Source organism: Penicillium taxi (assembly GCF_028828555.1).
Source record: "Penicillium taxi strain IBT 34144 chromosome Unknown utg000006l_segment0_segment0, whole genome shotgun sequence".
Lineage (NCBI taxonomy): Eukaryota > Fungi > Ascomycota > Eurotiomycetes > Eurotiales > Aspergillaceae > Penicillium > Penicillium taxi.
The window spans coordinates 1676874-1695010 of record NW_026643208.1 but is presented as its reverse complement, the minus strand read 5'-3'; the positions used below and the strand labels follow the sequence as shown (position 1 = coordinate 1695010).

At 44.7% G+C, this 18137-nt stretch overlaps 7 protein-coding genes across 7 annotated transcripts; 5 read left to right on the top strand and 2 right to left on the bottom strand.

Moving 5' to 3' along the window:
* Window positions 1-433: 433 nt before the first annotated feature.
* N7495_009738 (Zn(II)2Cys6 transcription factor domain-containing protein) lies at window positions 434-1207 on the bottom strand (the record flags this gene model as incomplete). The annotated part of the gene is made up of 1 exon (XM_057212389.1): window positions 434-1207. One exon carries the CDS (start codon window positions 1205-1207, stop codon window positions 434-436), a length of 774 nt encoding a protein of 257 aa, XP_057059252.1.
* A 443-nt stretch (window positions 1208-1650) lies between these two features.
* Window positions 1651-2476, top strand: N7495_009737 (cysteine hydrolase family protein; the record flags this gene model as incomplete). Its single annotated transcript, XM_057212388.1, has 4 exons — window positions 1651-1997; window positions 2066-2191; window positions 2260-2280; window positions 2347-2476. 4 exons carry the CDS (start codon window positions 1651-1653, stop codon window positions 2474-2476), a joined length of 624 nt encoding a protein of 207 aa, XP_057059251.1.
* Window positions 2477-4651: 2175 nt separating this feature from the next.
* On the top strand, window positions 4652-5911 carry N7495_009736 (NmrA-like; the record flags this gene model as incomplete). The annotated part of the gene is made up of 4 exons (XM_057212387.1): window positions 4652-5165; window positions 5221-5268; window positions 5320-5412; window positions 5550-5911. The coding sequence occupies 4 exons, from the start codon at window positions 4652-4654 to the stop codon at window positions 5909-5911; spliced, it is 1017 nt and encodes a 338-aa protein (XP_057059250.1).
* An 861-nt stretch (window positions 5912-6772) lies between these two features.
* Window positions 6773-7999, top strand: N7495_009735 (HNH endonuclease signature motif containing protein; the record flags this gene model as incomplete). Its single annotated transcript, XM_057212386.1, has 2 exons — window positions 6773-7053; window positions 7111-7999. The coding sequence occupies 2 exons, from the start codon at window positions 6773-6775 to the stop codon at window positions 7997-7999; spliced, it is 1170 nt and encodes a 389-aa protein (XP_057059249.1).
* Window positions 8000-10514: 2515 nt separating this feature from the next.
* Window positions 10515-12134, top strand: N7495_009734 (pantothenate transporter; the record flags this gene model as incomplete). The annotated part of the gene is made up of 4 exons (XM_057212385.1): window positions 10515-10921; window positions 10979-11193; window positions 11257-11433; window positions 11488-12134. 4 exons carry the CDS (start codon window positions 10515-10517, stop codon window positions 12132-12134), a joined length of 1446 nt encoding a protein of 481 aa, XP_057059248.1.
* A 970-nt stretch (window positions 12135-13104) lies between these two features.
* On the bottom strand, window positions 13105-16430 carry N7495_009733 (retropepsin-like aspartic protease; the record flags this gene model as incomplete). Its single annotated transcript, XM_057212384.1, has 4 exons — window positions 13105-13200; window positions 13374-15891; window positions 16293-16353; window positions 16403-16430. 4 exons carry the CDS (start codon window positions 16428-16430, stop codon window positions 13105-13107), a joined length of 2703 nt encoding a protein of 900 aa, XP_057059247.1.
* Window positions 16431-16569: 139 nt separating this feature from the next.
* N7495_009732 (uncharacterized protein) lies at window positions 16570-17549 on the top strand (the record flags this gene model as incomplete). Its single annotated transcript, XM_057212383.1, has 3 exons — window positions 16570-16900; window positions 16958-17187; window positions 17241-17549. The coding sequence occupies 3 exons, from the start codon at window positions 16570-16572 to the stop codon at window positions 17547-17549; spliced, it is 870 nt and encodes a 289-aa protein (XP_057059246.1).
* Window positions 17550-18137: the final 588 nt, after the last annotated feature.

Here is an 18137-nt window from a genome sequence, read left to right as displayed (position 1 = left end):
GCGAGAGAGCGGTTTCTAGATTTTGCGTTGGAGAGTCTGAGGTTTTTTGGCTGTTGAAATCCTTAGAAGTAGAAGTCTCAAGCGCATCAAACCATCGATCTGTTTGGTAAAGGAGCCGTGGTATATGTAACGCAATATCATGAAGAAGCTCCACTCTGGTCTTCCTGGTATTCAGAAATGGATGGTTTATCCAATCTGAATCTGCTAGGAAGGTTGGAAAATGGTTGCTTAGTCTAACTGAGAGCTGTAGGATGGTCAGCGGAAGCAAGAGCAGTGAATACTGGAAGCGTACAAATATCCCCCTAAATCCACTGAAAGCTTGCCACATCTGCGGTGAAGAGAAATTGCACGGCCCATAGAGCTCTAAGATGCTTAACACACCGCCAATATGGGCCAAAAGGGATGCTTCTGAGTATTCTGTTTCGTTCACGAACTAGTAAACAGTGATCAGGAAAGTAAGATAAACTTCATCTTCATTTATGGACCTAATTCTCACCTCGAATGCCACAAAAGCTATAGCTAGTAGCAAGATCAATTCGAGGTTGATCTTTTGTTGAGCACCGGGTTGGCCATTCTCTATGACCTTCTGGATATGTGGACGCGACTTTTCCAAGGCGGACGTGTATGATGATTGTGCGAGTTTTGCTAGCTTTGTGTCATTTTTCAAATTTCCCATATAAGTTGTCAGGAGACTGAAGATAGTAAAATTGAGTGAATCAATCCGCAAAGATGTGAGCGGCAATAAAGCTCGAATGCACAAAGCTGCGCTCGAATAAATGGGATCGTCTCGCGATATTCTATCGCCGCGGAAGATACCTCCCAGCGGGACAGGCTTGAAATCTTCAATCAATGCCAAGAATGTCAAGCGCCCAGGGAACTCATGGGAAATTATATCACTTGGCTCAGTGATAGCTAGCGTAGTTCTTCGAGATGGAGAATCATCCAAGCTATGCGAGCTCTCAAAGTCGGCAGCGGCTGACTTCGACCTGCTTCTATGCTGTAATGCGTAGACTAGCGCTTTTCTATCACTCTGTTGGGTCAGATTTGCAGCGTTCCGATTTATGAACGTCCGTGAATCTTTCGGGCCGCTACATTTGATACCAGCTTTGCAGCACCGAAGACACTCAGGCTTATTAAGATCACACTTGATATTTTCAGCATTAATACGAGTCCAAGTGTATTTTTGAAGAAACGGAACGATATCCATACCTTCTTGCGGCGTCTACGGCATTCATCACATCCTTGAGAAGCTCCCGGGTAACGCGGCATAGCGCAACCTAGATGCTAGCAGGCAACCTGAAAGTCTCAAATATGGGCCATTTATTTTCGAGCGAGCGCGCAGTCACTTCTTAATATGTATTTGGAGTAAATTTCAAGAAGCAGTACACCACGTAGAATGATTGTGAGCTGCATTGTCCACATTCCGCCAGTGCGTCACACTAGTCCCAAAATGGAAGTCACAGCGCCCAAAGATATAAATCAATATCTTTTTGTTGAATAATCATTCCCTGATACTCTTAATGACCAAATGCCGAATATGAATACTCTTATTAATCAACCACCGAGGAAATGGATATAAAAGTGCAGACTTGTACAGTGGTTCAACTTGCTTTGTATCAAATATACTTTTAACTCAATCCATTTGCAACCATGAGCTCTCGTACTGCTGTCCTTCTCATTGATCCGCTCAATGACTTCCTCCACCCCGATGGAAAGCTTTATCCTCTTGTCAAGGCTAGCTTGGAGTCGTCCAACTCTCTTGAACATATGAAGGAGCTAACTGCCGGCGCAAGAGAAGCCCGCATTCCTATCTTCTATGGTCTTCACCAAATCACCAAAGATGGGGCTTACTCAGGCTGGAACCACATGAATGCCTCACAGATTCAAGCCAAACAGAATCTTGTCTTTTCCGAAGAGTTTGGTGGCCAGATCCTGAAAGAACTGGAACCTCAGCCTAGCAATGGCGATGTAGTTGTCTCTCGACACTGGAACAGCAGGTGAGTCTTAGAAATGCAATCCTAATCGAGACTTCCTGCTGTTTGCAAGACGATACTAATGCATTTAGTGCCAGCTCTTTCTCAAACACCGATCTGGAGTATCAACTCCGGCAGCATGATATCACCCATGTTGTGTTGGCAGGCTTAACCACCAACTCATGTGTAGAGTCTACTGCGCGTGCTGCGCGTGAAATGTAAGTTTTCTTCACCTACCCGACTTTTTGATTGGACAATTTACTGAGAACGCCTTCTTTTTGAATAGCGGCTTCCATGTCACTTTGATGTGAGTTCCAATCTACTTCCGTTATCAAAGGCTGAAGTGTGACAAGATTGCTAACTTTTAAATCAGTACGGATGCAACTGCGGCATTTTCAATTGAACTGGAAAAGGCAGCAGTCAATTTGGTCTGGCCTACAATTGCAGACCAGCTCATGACGGTTAACCAGTGGGTATCTTCCTTTTCAAAGGGGCGTATTTGAACGTGAAAACTTTGATTAGGGATCTATTTAGGTGGACTCATATTAACCTGTACTCTGGCTCCAGTACTCAGCTTTCTGCTTCTAAATATATCAGAACTGGTTAACATTTCCTTTGTGAAGTAGCTCTTCGCGGTATTGATATAGCCTTAAGTCCAGTCCTTGTCGGAACGATGGTTTGACTAGTCTTACTGTTCGTGCATATGTATCTACTTTTTGGTAAATTTATCGTTGCGAGTTGTAAGAGGTGTGTTATTCAATCTTGTCCTCGTAACTAAATAGATAAAACTCACTAGATTCACTTCAGGTCGCTGGACCAACAGCATCGTAACCATTCTCATTGGTCCTGTGCCCCACTTTGGTCTGGTGGTATCGACAGCTACACCTGGGTCTTTAAGTTCTACACTTGGGCCTACACCTTCTGAGTCTATATCCTATGTCACTGCTAGATCTAAGAGATCAAGACCATCAAAGCATGATTGGATGTTTGAATATCTCTCGGTTAAAGAGCTTCCGATAGAATGGTTCAATAAAAGACCAAGTAGCTCATGATCGAGAGATTCGGTGTACCCTCTAGACTAAAAATGGTAATTCATGTAATTGGTGCACCCCTCATTCAAAAAAATATGGATATTTTACGAATGTTCAACGGCATCTGGAAGTTGACCATGATGTTCGGGCCCCTGATACCTAAGAGATGGATAACTCTATTGCTATAGTACCAATCTCCTCTCTTTATTCCTATTGGGGTAAAAAGGAGAATCCCTTAGACCATTAGCAGCGGATTAAGACGAAAATTCTTCGTTGGGTTGTTAAGACTAAGCAACCATTTACTGTTATTGAAGATATGGGGGTCTCACTCCCTTTTACCTCCCGAACAACACTTCTACGTCGCCTGAAAGAAGAATTTGACTTCCAACGTTCGAAATTTAAGGAATATCTTGCTATTTCATGTCGGAAAATTGCCCTTTCTCTTGAACTATGGACTTGTAAGAACCAAATCCTAATTCTTGCCATCATTAGTCATTGGATTACAGAGGACTTTCAATATCAGGAGAGTCCTTGAATTTCAAGAGATTTTTGGTTCCCATAGTGGAGAGAATCTAGCGAAAGCTATTGACTCTTTACTTACTGAGCTAGATCTTCACTTTAAGCTACTCTTAATTATGGGTGATAATACTAGTAATAACGAGCGAATGGTAATAGAGCTATCTGATATTATCAAATCAAAGAATGCATGTCCTTTATTTAATGGTTTAGATAGCTATATTCGATTTATAGCTCATATCCTTAATCTCATTATTAAGGATCTTCTCTCAAGTATTAAATCAGGCACTACGAAGGATGCTACTACCTATTATGAGTGTCTTGATAAGCTTGATGTAGCAGAGATATCTGAGACTGCTCCACTCGCAAGGCTTCGTATTATCGTTCTTTGGATTCATGGAAGTCCACAACGTAGGTGTAAGGGTTATAATCCAATACGGTTGGGCTACCGTAAACAAGAGAAGAACTAATATGAGAAAGCTACCAAAGGGCAGGTGTGTGTGGTATCCCATATGGTTCAATTCCACTAGGATAAATTGGGAACAAGAGTCCGAAGACCTCAGGGAATTAAGTACATCAGGAAGTGGCAGATCTCTAACTAGCTCACCCAGGGAATCCCTGTTTCCCCAGTGATCATTGGTGCCTCTAGAGATCGGTACTCGCTATCATCTCGAGGCCGATTCTCGGATCGGCTCACCGACTCCGCTGATCGCTGACCGCTAGCTAAGCCAACTTGTGTAGAGTCCATTCCCCTTCTCAGCCTTCTGGCGGTTCCCAATCTGGTCCCTCTTGTTGTATCCCATGTCGTCACATACAATTTATCGTAGAAAGAGTAACAATTGAAATAGGAGTAGCAAGAAGGACAATAACACTAATTATTCTACGGAACCCTTCTATCCATAAGCTCTGAAGGGAAGTCGGGGTATCAGTTCCCCGATTACGTGATCTGGTATCATAAGTCTCCGACACGGAAAGATGGTTCATCTAGTCAAATTTACCAGCCCTGGATTTGTAATGAGACTGGCCAAGAGGTGTGAAGTGGCGAAAGACAAAATTATATAACCTTGGAAGTTGCCTACCCTGGAGCAGCCTTTTCTCGTCAATATTTTTCCTAATTTTCTATCGAATTGAATGGCATCTAACGCGCAGAACCGGATTATAGTCGTGCTTGGGTCTACAGGCCATCAAGGCAGAGGTGTAGTAAGTTCCCTTTTAAGTAATATCACGCGGGAACTGTGGAACGTCCGCGCTGTCACCAGGGATGTCAACTCCGTCTCAGCTCAACGTCTATTGAATGATTTTCAAACACCCGACCACCGTCTGAGCCTCACCACCGGAGACATCTTTAATGTAGAGAGTCTTCAGATAGCCTTCTCTGGGGCTTATGGTGTGTTTGCGGTGACGAGTGAGACAAATTCAAGGACGGTTGAAAACGAGGATGACCTGAAGCAGGAGCTTGAAAGTGGGAAGAACATTATTTCTGCCGCAAAGAGCTGCCGAATTCAGCACTTTGTTTTTAGTAGCTTACCAGATATGAGAAAAGCGACTTCAGGTCGCTTTGATAAGCTTTTCCACATGGATCATAAGTTTATCATTGAGCAGTTGGCGAAGCAAGACCTTTCTGCGGTCACTTGCCTTCTTCCTGGTGAGCCTCTTTTCTGTTACCAAGCGTCTGTGTGAACTTGTAATCATTCTTCAAGGTCTCTTCTTCACCAATCTAGATCGTCCACAGTATTGTCGAAGAGAAGGTCAGTTCTGAAAAGGGAATTTCTTAAAGGAAACATTACTCACTGTTATAGCAAATGGGGTTGTTCGTTTTTGTCCCCCAATTCCGCCGACAAAATTAGTTGAATGGGTTGATCCTGTTTATGATGTGGGTATTTTTGCCGCAGGTAAGTTGCGGTCTCAATTCTCTTGCAGTCGTTTCCGCCAAGGAAGCCCGGGTGCATATCCCACGCCTTGCAAATGAGAGACTGAAGAGAAGTAACTTGTGGTTCATGAGAAGTACAAAACTAATAGAGTTTCTTAGAGGTATTTGCTTTGGGCATTGAGAAAACAAAGGACAAAAATTATGTTGTATGCAGTCCGAAATTACGGATAGACGAATTTGCCTCCACCTTCACACGGGTCACTGGCCAGCGAGCGATTTATTCCCCGATTTCGATCGATGAATGGGCTGATTTGGCCTCTAAAGCAGTAGGAAACGGATTCAAAGAGGATATTCGCCAAATGATGGAATGGATCTCGATAGCGCCAGAGGACAAGATTTGTTACGGGGCTCTTGATCCAGCCGAAGACTCTTCCTGGGAGGATCTCCACCTACGATCTAGTACTTTCGAAGATTGGTTAGTACGTTCTGGCTGGAGAGGGCCTCCAGAGGGAATTCTGTGATACGCTTTGAGACTGCTCATGTCTGCGATTCAAACAGAATCAAACTGGTTGAGCCAAATCTTGATGTCAATTTTGATATTGCATCGCGAGCTGATTCCTTGGGCACCTTTGACGCAGATGAACGGAATGTTGTGCTTGCTGGCATATTTGACCTGAATAGATTAGGGTTGCTTTGAATCGTTTGTCTTAAAGCATGGACTAGTAGCTGTTCCTTCCACAACGAAATTCACATTAATTTCTCACAGAGCCAAAGTGGTGAAGTTGTGCCGTCAAGAGGACAACGACAATACTCTTATAATCCATGAATCTCTTCCCTGCTTCATGTCAAGAACGTTCTTCACAGTAAGAAGACCTTCAAAGACTGATCAATGACTGAAAAAAACATAACTCATTGCTAGGATAGAATACTCCCTAAACCAGTTTCAGTTTCAGTTTCAGGGACTTTCATTGATTGACAGGACCCTTAAAGCCCTGAAACTCGCACAGTGCAGTTACGGCTACCATGTGAGATTTTCAGAAACTCTAGATCAACTATCATCTAACTATGATTTTCCATCTATGATCCAAGTTGAATTTGATGTTTTGTAGTCTAAATTAGCTTAGGAGCCTGTAAAATTATCGGAAGCAAATAGATGGTAGATTACAGGAAATCTTCCACCCATTATTATCAGGACCATAAAGAGGCGTAAGCGGACTACATCGACTGAGTATTTAAACTTTTATTTAAACTATAGTCAACTAAACTGTTCCGATTCGTCATCATGCTCCCTACAGTGGGACACATTATTCTAATAAACCCACTGCTCCTTCTCAGTACGTACTCTTTTCATCCTATTCGACAACTATCCCATTTCTTATACTATGGAACCCAATATCAATCCTCCTGATGATTCAGGTCTTGGAGCCGGGTCAGAAGAAGAGTTTGAAGATGCTCGTCGCGTGGAGTTAATCAATATGATCGCGGCAAAGCTTGAGAACCCAGAGGTCAGCACTTCCTTTTGGGCAGGCTGCTGGCTTTCAGATATCCAGGCCCTTGAGAGAATCCATGCTACTGAGGAACTTCTCATGACCATCCCAAATGCAAGACAATTATATGAATCTGCCACTGATCGTTCAGTGCGGAATGGCGTGCTCAGCTGTGAGTACTATCTGCATCAATAACTAAATATGTATACACTCTGACTTATCTTCTACCATAGGGCTCAGCCGAAAAAAAATTTACCGGAGGACCAGAATCTCCCGTGTCAACAGCGCTGCAGTGAAGCAGCTAGTGCATGTTGTATGAAGCGCGACCAGGAAATTTGTGCCATAACAGGTAATGATATCAGGCCAGACATCGCCCATATATACCCGTATAGCCTAAATGAGAAGCGCACCTCTCGGCACAGAGGATTTTGGGCTTTGCTGAAAACCTTTTGGAATCCAGAGACAATTCGGAGATGGGAGGGGGATATCCTTGAGCCAAGTGGCACGGAGCAGTGCTGTAATCTGCTTGCACTCTCTTCTGATGTACACCGGTACTGGGGGGCTACTTTATTCGCGCTGAAGCCACTAGACTTAAGTCAAGATGGTACCATTATTCGGCTCCAATTTTATTGGATCAAAATCCAAAAAAACCCGCAGGCGAAAACGACCCTTTCCTCCCGCCCTTCACTCGCCATTAACGGTGACTCGCCCGGTCCAGGATTGTGCATATATAGTGGCAACCTCGGGCGGCCGCTCATGTCTAGAGACGTGATCACCATGACTACAGCCGATGCTGACGCCTATCCCTTACCCTCAATAGCAATTCTTGAATTACAATGGAAATTGCATAGAATGGCTGCTCTTTGCGCTGGTGCTGGGGACGAAAGCGACGATAACGATGACAGTGACGATGGCAATAACAGCGACGATGACGACGAGGATCTATACCCTGTAGAGCTCGAGCAAGAAGCTGAGCCCTCTCTCGATGCCCGATCTCCTCGCCACAAGGCCCGTGAGTTATTACCTCTGACTACGCAGAGCGGAGACGTCCCTCGTGATGAGGGAGAAGAGGATGATGAATATGATTGGATAGATGTGATTGGTGGCAGGTCTTATGTCTAGACAGGAATTTGCTTCTCAATGTATTATTATTGCTATCATTAGCGACGGCGAGGGAATTGGATCCTAATTCCCATAATTGTAACAGTGTCCTCTTGCACCGTACATGTGGCCTCGGGCCTCATGTAAATACCGAAACCCTATCTGAAATTTGCTCTTCAACCTATGTCTTCGTCTTCTGATAGTTAGAACCCACTGTCTTTTCGACAACTCCTAGTAAAACAGACTGCTTTAGCCAGCACCTCGACAGAAGGTGATGATGATCTAATCTAGGATTATCGCCATCTCTGATGACAGCAGACATAAATGCTATCTATAATGGTGTGGTATCCTTAAGCAGTCATGATCATACTCTAACTTGCTATTTAAAATTGTCGGAACGGTGACGTTCTTGCAGTGCATATGCAACTAGTATTCTCGATGGAATAGATCTAGGTGCGTCGATGCGAAGTTGTAAGAGGTGTGTTATTCAATCTTGTCCTCGCTATAACTAAATAGATAAAACTCGCTAGATTCACTTCATGTCGGACCAACAGCATCGTAACCATTCTCATTGGTCCTGTGCCCCACTTTGGTCTAGTGGTCGACAAAAAGGAAAAGAAGCAGATGACTTGGCTTACACCATGAGTAAAGATGAGAAATTGCGAAGATTCTTTCTTATACTCAATGTAGACTTTTCTTTGGATGAAGCTCTACTTTTAATCCATGGTATCTGGACAGCCTTTAGAGTCCAAGGGATAAGGATTGGGAATCATGGAAGTTGAACATGCTAGAGAATCATACCTGGGTATCCATGATGAAAGCTTGAAGGGTAATATTTGCAAATTTTGAGAAGGTCGGTCTATAATAAAGAGGGAATCTGGCAGTAACGTGTTTCCCGCATACTCCGTTATTCCGGGTATTGCAAAAAGGTATGTGGATGAGAAAAGGCAGTGTTGCAATAATAGTTAGGATTATGATGCTCGAGACTGGTGCGATTAATACACTAGCATATAGCTTGTACCTCAAAGATCCCAACAGCGTTCATATCTTATTCGGAGGACAGTGCAAAATACACTGGATCGCTCAAAACTTTTGATATTCTACTGGATAATGAGTGGGACACGCAAGACCGAACTCTCATGATACTGAGTGGCTTCAGCACAACAAGCAACGGAAAGAATTCAGACTCACAATTAACACATGCAGTTTTGCTTGGTCCTGGCTCAACGACAAGCTCTCTATCGCTTGAGATGATCGAATACATCGAAACAAGCCTTGAGACATATTACAATGATGTATAGGATATTGTGGTACGCTGTGACAGCGGATCCAAAAATACCGTATACTTCACCTTTGGAGACTTGACAATCTCTGTTCCTGTTTCGGAGGGTTTTCTTCCTTTCACAGAGACGCTATATAGAGATGGTGTTGATTACTGCTATCTTGCAACCACCAATGGGCCTGATATTATTCTCAGTGACGACTTCCTGAGGTATGCATATGTTGTCTACGATCTCGAAAATCTACAGATATCCATGGTGCAGGCCAACCTGACTGGCTCCCCTGACATTGTAGAAATTGTGAATGAAGTCCCAGGTGCTTTGGTAGACACTGCTATCCCAACTGGGTATGTTTTATTTGACATATCTACATCGTTAGAGGCAACAGCTCTTCCGACTGGAGTTTTCCTCATTGCCTTGTCAACGGCCATCACTACATCTACCTCCACGACAAAGTTGAGCCATAAGGGGAAAAATTCGGCTGCCTGGTAGGTACTAACAGATATTAGTTCCATTCTTATGGCTTCTCTGCAAGGATTATTCTTTGCCTAACATGTGTTGCAACATCATTCAATCCGAATCCATACTTCCTCTTTCATTTATATACCAATGGGCCAGGACACTTCTTTTATTTTAACCCCAGGGGCGTACTCAGCTTTACTTAATGGGCAAGGCGACTAGCACTACTATTGAAGGGAGAAGAACTGTACTTATGCAGTTTAACTATTTACAAAGTAACTAAATAGTACCTCGGTACTAAAAATGTTTCCCCAATTCCCCGCACTTTGTCGTAGTGGGGCAAGTAGTGTGTACTTGGACAAGACTCTCCTTCACTGAATCATCTCTTTTCTTATCTTCTTATATACGAAGAGTCTGAAGAGATATGATCTAGCCAAAACACCAGTGAACTGTTATGGACCCCGCTTGTGGTGATCCTCTCTCGCCATCTCGCACCATCATTAGTCATTAGGTCTCTCTTATCAACGACTTTTGCCATGCATCATCTTTCACCATTAAGGACCAACACTTCGAGAAGTTTGTGCGGTCGGATCGTCCCTCGCGCACCTCAACTGGAGAGAAAACACCGAAAGCCCCGAACGTGCAGATCGTGTGTCTAGCGTGGTATTGCGTATGGCAGCCATAATCTGGTGTAATAATCAATTCATACACATTCCGGAGAGTCCACGTGCAGCTTTGAGACCGATAAAGAAACCCGAACACCCCTTTCAACTGCACAGTTTTTTATCACCTAAAAAATGGCTTCAGCTTGGGAAAAATTCAAAATCCGAGTCTGGGGAACAGATCCCAAGGATCGCGCTCTTGTTTCCAAACTCGATGTGACCCTGCTACCGTATTTTTCCTTGATTTGGTTCCTGTTCGGCGTTACCCGAGCCAGCTATTCCTCCGCTTATATTAGCGGTATGAAAGAGGCATTGGGATTCAAGGGGAAAGAGTACAATTATATGAGCACAGCTTATTTGGTTGTTTATGCCGTTTGTCAGATGCCGGGAACAAGTCTCTTGACCATCGCGCGGCCCAAGTACATATTCGTGACAGCAAATGTGTCTTGGAGTGTCTTGACTCTGATCACATACAAGATGACCCATGCGTACCAGGTAATTATCTTGAACGCGATTGAAGGAGGCTTCTCCGCTATTGCATAGTAAGTCCAATCGCTCATTTTGGAATGGTACCATGCGTGTGCTGACTGAGCGAATAGTGTGGGCGCGCACTTCATCCTAGGATCTTGGTATAAGAAATCTGAACTTGGCATAAGAGCTGCCGTGTTTTGCGTGTTTGGTCAACTAGGCACAATGTCTGGAAGCTGGATTCAAGCCGGTCTACTGGAAACATTAGCAGGGAAGGGTGGCCTTCCTGCATGGAAATGGATCTTCATCATCGTGTCAGTGATGACTATACCAGTTGCTCTATTCGGTAAGCCTGCTACCTCCCATTCAATCCAGGATTCTGGGTAGATGCTGACTGATATTTCAACAGGCTGGGTATTTATTCCCGATCTACCATCACATCGCGCGGCCTGGTACCTAAATGACGAAGAGAAGGACCACGCAATAGCACGCTTGGGCGTTCTTCGGAAGCATTCGTGGGATTTAACTGTATTCAAACGCGTCCTTTTGAGCTGGCAGTTCTGGCTCTTGCCTTTCATCTTTATGCGTAAGCCTTCATTTCATATCTATGGTGAATATAACACCCTTCTAATGATTATAGTTTACTCCCTTTGTGTGCAATCCCTACAGAACAATGTCATGGCATACTGGATGGCATCTCGAGGGTACACAGTAATCCAGCAGAACAACTACCCGACCGGCATATCTGCGGCAGCCATTCTAGGCACAGTGGCCTATGCTATGATTTCCGACAAGCTACAATCTCGCTGGGAGGTGTCGATCGCAATAGGACTAACCTTTGTAATTGGCTCCGCAATTCTCGTCTCAAGCCCATCAACGGACGCTGGATACTTCGTAGCATTCTATCTTCTCGGCACCACTTTCGCACCTCAAGCAGTGTGGTACTCGTGGATGGCGGACGTGACAGGCCATGATTTCCAGCTTCGGGCTATCACAACAGGATTCATGAACTCGTTCGACTTTTGCTTTGTTACCTGGTGGCCACTGATCTTCTACCCTGCAACCGCTGCACCGAACTTTCATAAAGGTTATATTGCAAGTCTTGTGACGGGGTCGTTGACACTTCCGTTCATTGGCTTGATTGCGTATCTCGAGAAGAGAGATAGAGCACGCGGTGTTATTGGGAGGCTAGAGGCTCATGAGGTTATCAGTGATGAAGATGATACTGTGCAAGCAGATGGGCAGAGTAAACCAGTCAATGTGCGCACGGAAGAACTTACTGTTTAATCACGACTAGACAATTTATTAAAAGTGATAGCCTAGAGGGTTGATGAAAAATCATTATGGGATATCTGATGATACTTATCTAACTGCGTGTTCTCGTAAACCTCACTCTACGTCTAGAGGTTATCTGTAATTTCAGAAACATTGCCACTGAGCCGATGCGAGAGATGACATTTTCTAGAGGCAGCGATCTCAATATTGCCTCTGGAAGTGGAGTCTTTTATCATCGCTGTATTCGTGGCGTCAACGACTTTAGAAGAATGAACCTGATCAATGGGAAAGATCTCGTGGCGCTATTGGGTCAGAGCAGGAGAGTAGTTTTGTTTTAACTCGAGCATGTAGTCCGCTATGGGCGCACCGATAGCGTGAATCGAACCTCATTAGGATTCTGCTGCCAGTGGAACAAAGATGGCAAAGTACGCTCTTTAAGATGACACATAGCGAAAAGAGATGAGATGAATAGTTCTGGTGGCCATAAGAGCGTTTGAAGATCCTTTCCATTCTCAGATGAAGAGGGAATACTGACGATATGGGCATGAGATGTGGAAGGAAAATGCCCAAGGAAAGAACAGGGTCGCTCCTCATACTTCCGAACGGAGCATGTCAGGGATAAGTAGGAGGTATAATAAGTCTTAACAGGCGCTTCGAAGAGATACCCACAAGTCACGTTCATTCCATTTGTACGACCGAATACCGAAATAGTAAGTTGAGAAGAATTTCTTTATTCGCAGGTATGATACTGATATATTGTTTGGACAAATTAGAACTCTGACTATACGGGCAGAAGGCTATATAGGGGTCAATATATTGATATTGCCTTGAATAATTTTGAGCTCTTCACCTATGTTGACATCCCAAATTCTGATAGACTCATCATTAGAGACCGAGGCCACCATCTGGCTGTCCGGGGACAAGATCACTGACCCAACACTATCGTATGGCCATTGTTCAAACCTAGGACGACTAAGGTTCTCTACGGAATATCGAAGAGACCTTTTCCCTTTTGCTGCCGGAACCCTGCATACTGAAGGATTGTGGCGATGAAGAACCACTGGACCCGCCAGGTAACCTAAGTGGAGGAGTTGTCGCCACAGTTGATTTGGTCGTTGATATTGTAGGGCTAATTGAGGAGGTAGATGATATCTGATACGACTTTGAAGAAGGCACAGATAGGCTAGAAGCTGTGCTTGCGACCTGCAAGCCGTGAGAGCCGACTCTGGAACTTAGTGGCCCATAGCGCACTTCCCATTCCTGAATTCGGCGGATTTCCTCTGCCATCGCAGCGGCGCGTTTATCGAATGGCAGTTCTTCTATCTCATCCATTACCCTAGTTCTGTGCCTTGCCTCCGCGTCGGCTGGGCTTGGTTTTTCTTGCTCATATTTGTGATTTTTTTTCTCACGGACCCATAAAATGGGTTTCTTGGTTCCGATTTTGTCACCAACGCCAATGTCAATGAAACAACAGGCGTATCTCGTGAAAGCCCTATGGTCCCACAGGAGCCATTTGTCCAATATTAAGGCACAAGGTATTCGATCCATGACATGGAGATCAAGACGAATGGTATCATCCTGGCGAGGATCGGCACCGAAGCCCCAGGTGATGTCACGTATCAAGCCACTCGTATAAGCAGTTGATCCATCCACAAATTGGACTTGCGTTATGCGGTTCCAGTCAATATCCCAGTCCATCCTTTGTGCTAGCTGCACTGCTGTGGAACGTCTGATAATTGTGAGGTCGGAAGAAGTATCAGTAAAGCCTCCAATGGGATGCCCGTCAATTTCACCCAAAAGTCTTTGCCTCGAAGATGGATTCGTCTGATCCACAAAAAGCACTCTCTGAATGGAGGATAGACTGTGCCCTCCATACCTCACTTGGATTCGCTGAGAAGCAAATTGCGTGAATGTTTTGGTGTCGCTGAGGAAATCTCTGCCAAGAATCATGTCACAGACACAGGTCTTTAAAACATGAAAGACGCAGTGGTATGTCTCCATCTCGTTAAGGAAAGACCAAAAAACCTGGACCGTACCGACAAAGGCTCCAATAACACCATTGGGCAACCCATATGACTCTGTATCTCCAGTATCGATGGTCAAACCATGCATCTCAGCCATTTCCTGCGACACTATATTAAACCCTGAACCGAAGTCGGGGGTAGCGAATACCGGAATTCCTTCTATCATTCCAGGAACGTAAAACTCGCGGTCTCGTGGGCTAGGTTGAGGCGAAGGCGGGAGTTTGAATCGACGCCAATCCATCAAGTTCTCTTCAAGGGGAAACGAGGCATCATAACTACTGTTTTTGTTATACTCATGGTTTTCCTTGTACTCTTCATGTTCTTCTTCGTGCACATCGTTCAAATCACCCTCGTGGTTCTGGTCGTACTTGCTACCAAGGCCAAGCCGAAAGTCATTGTCATTCAAAATGCTTGGGGTTCCCGAGGCTACGATTTCGGCGGAAGATTGGTTGTTGTGTTTTTTCTCGTCTGCTTCTTTTGTGTCCCGTATTGCATCAATTTCTTCTTCCTCTTCTTTCTCTTCTTCCTCTTCTTTCTCTTCTTCCTCTTCTTCCTCTTCTTCCTCTCTTTCTTCTCCCTCCTCTCTTTCCTCTCCCTCCTCTCTCTCCTCTTCCTCACCGGCCTCGGTATGGTCTAATAGTTTAGCTTTTGATTCCATCTGTTGCTTTTCAATCTCAATACACTTCTTCTCCGCCACCACCAGCCCTGAATAGATTTCTCGAACTTCAGTGATCAGTTGTTCGTATGTGATGCGGTTGGGTTTTTGAAAACCTGGATCTCCAACCTGACCCGCTCTCATCGAGGGACCCCTCGTTTCTGAGTAGTCTAACGGAGGGTTTGAATCGGCCGTGGGTGGTTCCGACCCTGTTGTTTCACCAAGAATCGATTTTTTAGACAATCTCCTAAACCTTTGTGTCGCGCCTTCCGGTTTCTCTGACTTGTCTTCTTGTTTATGGATCCCATCCTCTAGTTTGCTCAGGTCGTCCTTCAGTTTGTCCAGTTCGTCTTCTGGTTCTTCCACCTCGCCTTCACCATCATCTTTGGTTTTCTCATAGCGGACTTGACCGATATTAAATTCTGAGAGACCCGAAGCCCTCGGTATGGGGGCAGATTCTTTGTCTGGGGCTTCATCAACCTTCATAGATATGACGAACTCGCATTGTGACGTTTTAGTAATGACGAACTCGCGTTGTGACGCCTCGGTAATAACGAATAACCCAACACCTTGGGTAACTTGGCTTCCTTTAACAATGAATGGATCTGGCTTCCACGCAACATCGCCTCGTTCGGTTGCATCATAGATATCATTCACAGGGGTTTTCTCAATGATGCATGAGGATTCTTCGCATTTGATTTGGTATCCATTGACTAAGATACCATTGGCAACAACAAAATCCCCAGGCTCAAGCATCACCTTGTCACCAATGGAAATTTGATCAATCGGGACTTTGACAGGTTTTCCTGAGCGAATCACCTTGGCAAGTCGAACGTTTTCATTTGGTTTCACGAAAACGTAGGATCCAGCCCATGAGCAGCAGAAAATCCCGATCACAAGTAATGATCGTCTAAGGGAATACAATGTCATAAAGATAAGTCCTGGTCGACCGTAGCCAAAAGTAAGGTATAAAGTCAACCCTAGAACGATTGATAATGCTGTGACATCTCGGAGCCGTACTGTAGCATTTCCAGGAGGGGACCTTTGGTCATTGTCGACATGGCGGTGGTTCGGGATATATTCTCGGCTGCTATACAGAGAGAATTATCGCGAGCCGCTCCCTTCAGTTTGTTCGGTACGATGGTCAGCATCTTCTTTGGTCGTATTCCAAGGTTGGTTTTCGTGTTCCACCGTCATGTTGAGGGAAGTGGATTTACCTCGAAACGCCATATTTCCCCTCAACTCAGATATTGGGTCATGCCCTAGGCGCTTGACTTCCCTACCCTTTCTCTTGATGATTTTTCTCTTAGCTGGTTGATGTTTTGACATTCTTGAAGCTGGCAACGGGAAATCGAAAAGGTGACCACCTTGGGATAGAATCAAAGCCCAAGATTCTTTCCCTTGTATTTTGTTTTTGCTTAGCACAGCCAAGTCACTTCACTCTGGAAGCCTCGTTGGGCTGATTCCAGTGGCCAAGCCTCCAAGGCTGACCTGACCTGCTGGAAGGCAACAATTGGCGCCAAGCCCCATTTCTCTTCAACGACAACAAAGCCTGCAGGAAAGTCATATGAACATCTGACCTGTCCATTCGCTCAACTCACACTCATTTGTGTATTTCCAAGGTGGCATTGTATTATCCTGAACAGTGTTGACCGTCAAGGATAGCGATTTCCGCGTTTCATCCTGGAACCCAGCAATATTTGAGCTGGAAAACTGTCCCAAGGAGATAGCTAATCATGTCGTGGCAAGTCTTGATCTACACAGTTTAATGGGTACACAAGATGTTGAGCTTGGGATTTCTCGCGATGGCTATCCTGCTCTTGCGAGCTGGATCGCAGATGATCCCGACCAATCAACGTTCATCTTCCGCAAATTCAGTCGACTAAGTGCTCGGAATCTCCTATATCTCCAGGCGCAGGTTTATGAACTTGAAAAGGAGCTGGATGACTTGGACAATGAAACAGCTACAGGCCAGGATGTTATACTAAAAATGTCTGTCAGGCGATGGGAGACGTTCAACGAGCATGCCAAAAAACCAGGTCCAGTGCAAAGGCGAATGGAGGTCACTGCTCAGATAGCTATTAAACTAAAGGAATATCGTATGTTGCGCCCAATTTCCGTTCACCTCGGTTTAATAACCCACTAACTGATCGCAGATGAAGCTCTAATTCTTCAGTCCAACATAGCCGCACTAGAGAGCCCAGACGAGAGACTTCTGAGGATCTTTCGAAGGTGGTTTCGACAAGAAAAGCAGGGTAGTGGAAATTCTGTCATCGATGGAAAGGTCAGGAAAATGCTCGACGACAACATTGATCTATTAGCACTAAGGACGGACCCCGAGGAGGACATGTTGTCATGGTATTTACGGAGCTACTGGCCGCTTGAGGTAGTCTATCTTGTCTCACTTGAAAGGAAGCAGTGCGAACTAACATAATAAAGGGAGACTCAAGGCCAGGTATTGATGACGGTACTAGATATTACCGTCTCCGTCATGTTTCCCAGGCCGTCGCCGTGATTAGCACTATCATTGCTCTCATTGATCTCGTGGGCGCCATCGTCAGCTTATATTACACCAAGAATCCTCAGGCCCGCTTAGGGATGATCGCTGGATTCACTGTTCTATTTGGCTTGAGCCTCCGTTTTGCCTCGAATGCAAAGAGGGCTGAAATCTTCGGGGCATGTGCTGCGTATGCGGCAGTTCTGGTCGTATTTGTTTCTGGAGACCTTGGGGGCTCATCCTCCAGTTAACTGAAGGTAAAATGGAACCATATCTGATAGGTGTCGCATAGGAAGCCAAATTATACCCACTAGTGCATAAGCGTCTCTGTCTGTGGATCGAATTTGCTATCGGCCTTAACCTACTCTTCTAAAGCCTTTTACCAACCATTTGTCGATTTTTTCCTCCCACCAAATGCTAAGCTATACATTGCTCTTAAATGCTGGACTTTCCTATTCCTATACGCAGTCATGGCGATCGCTGACTCCTTCATTAATTGGGAATGGAACTACATTGAAACCCTCATTAGTTCGAATTAGAACGCTTCATCCTTTCTTGAAAATTCACATTCTTTAATTGAAAAGCTCGGGATAGTGACTCTTGAGGACTGGAGGCTCTCCAGTCTTCGCATTCGATATTTTGAAAGTAACACTATTATCAGAGGCGAAAAGGTCCAGTCGTCAGCTATCCAGGGGAAATAAGGCGTCATAAGAGCCCATTAACGTTCAAAAAATCCGATTTCTTCTTCTATCCTTGCAAATGATGATTTGATCGTTCCGTCTTCACCAGAATATGAGAACCGTATCTGATTATCAAAAGAGCAGATTGAACGCGGGCCC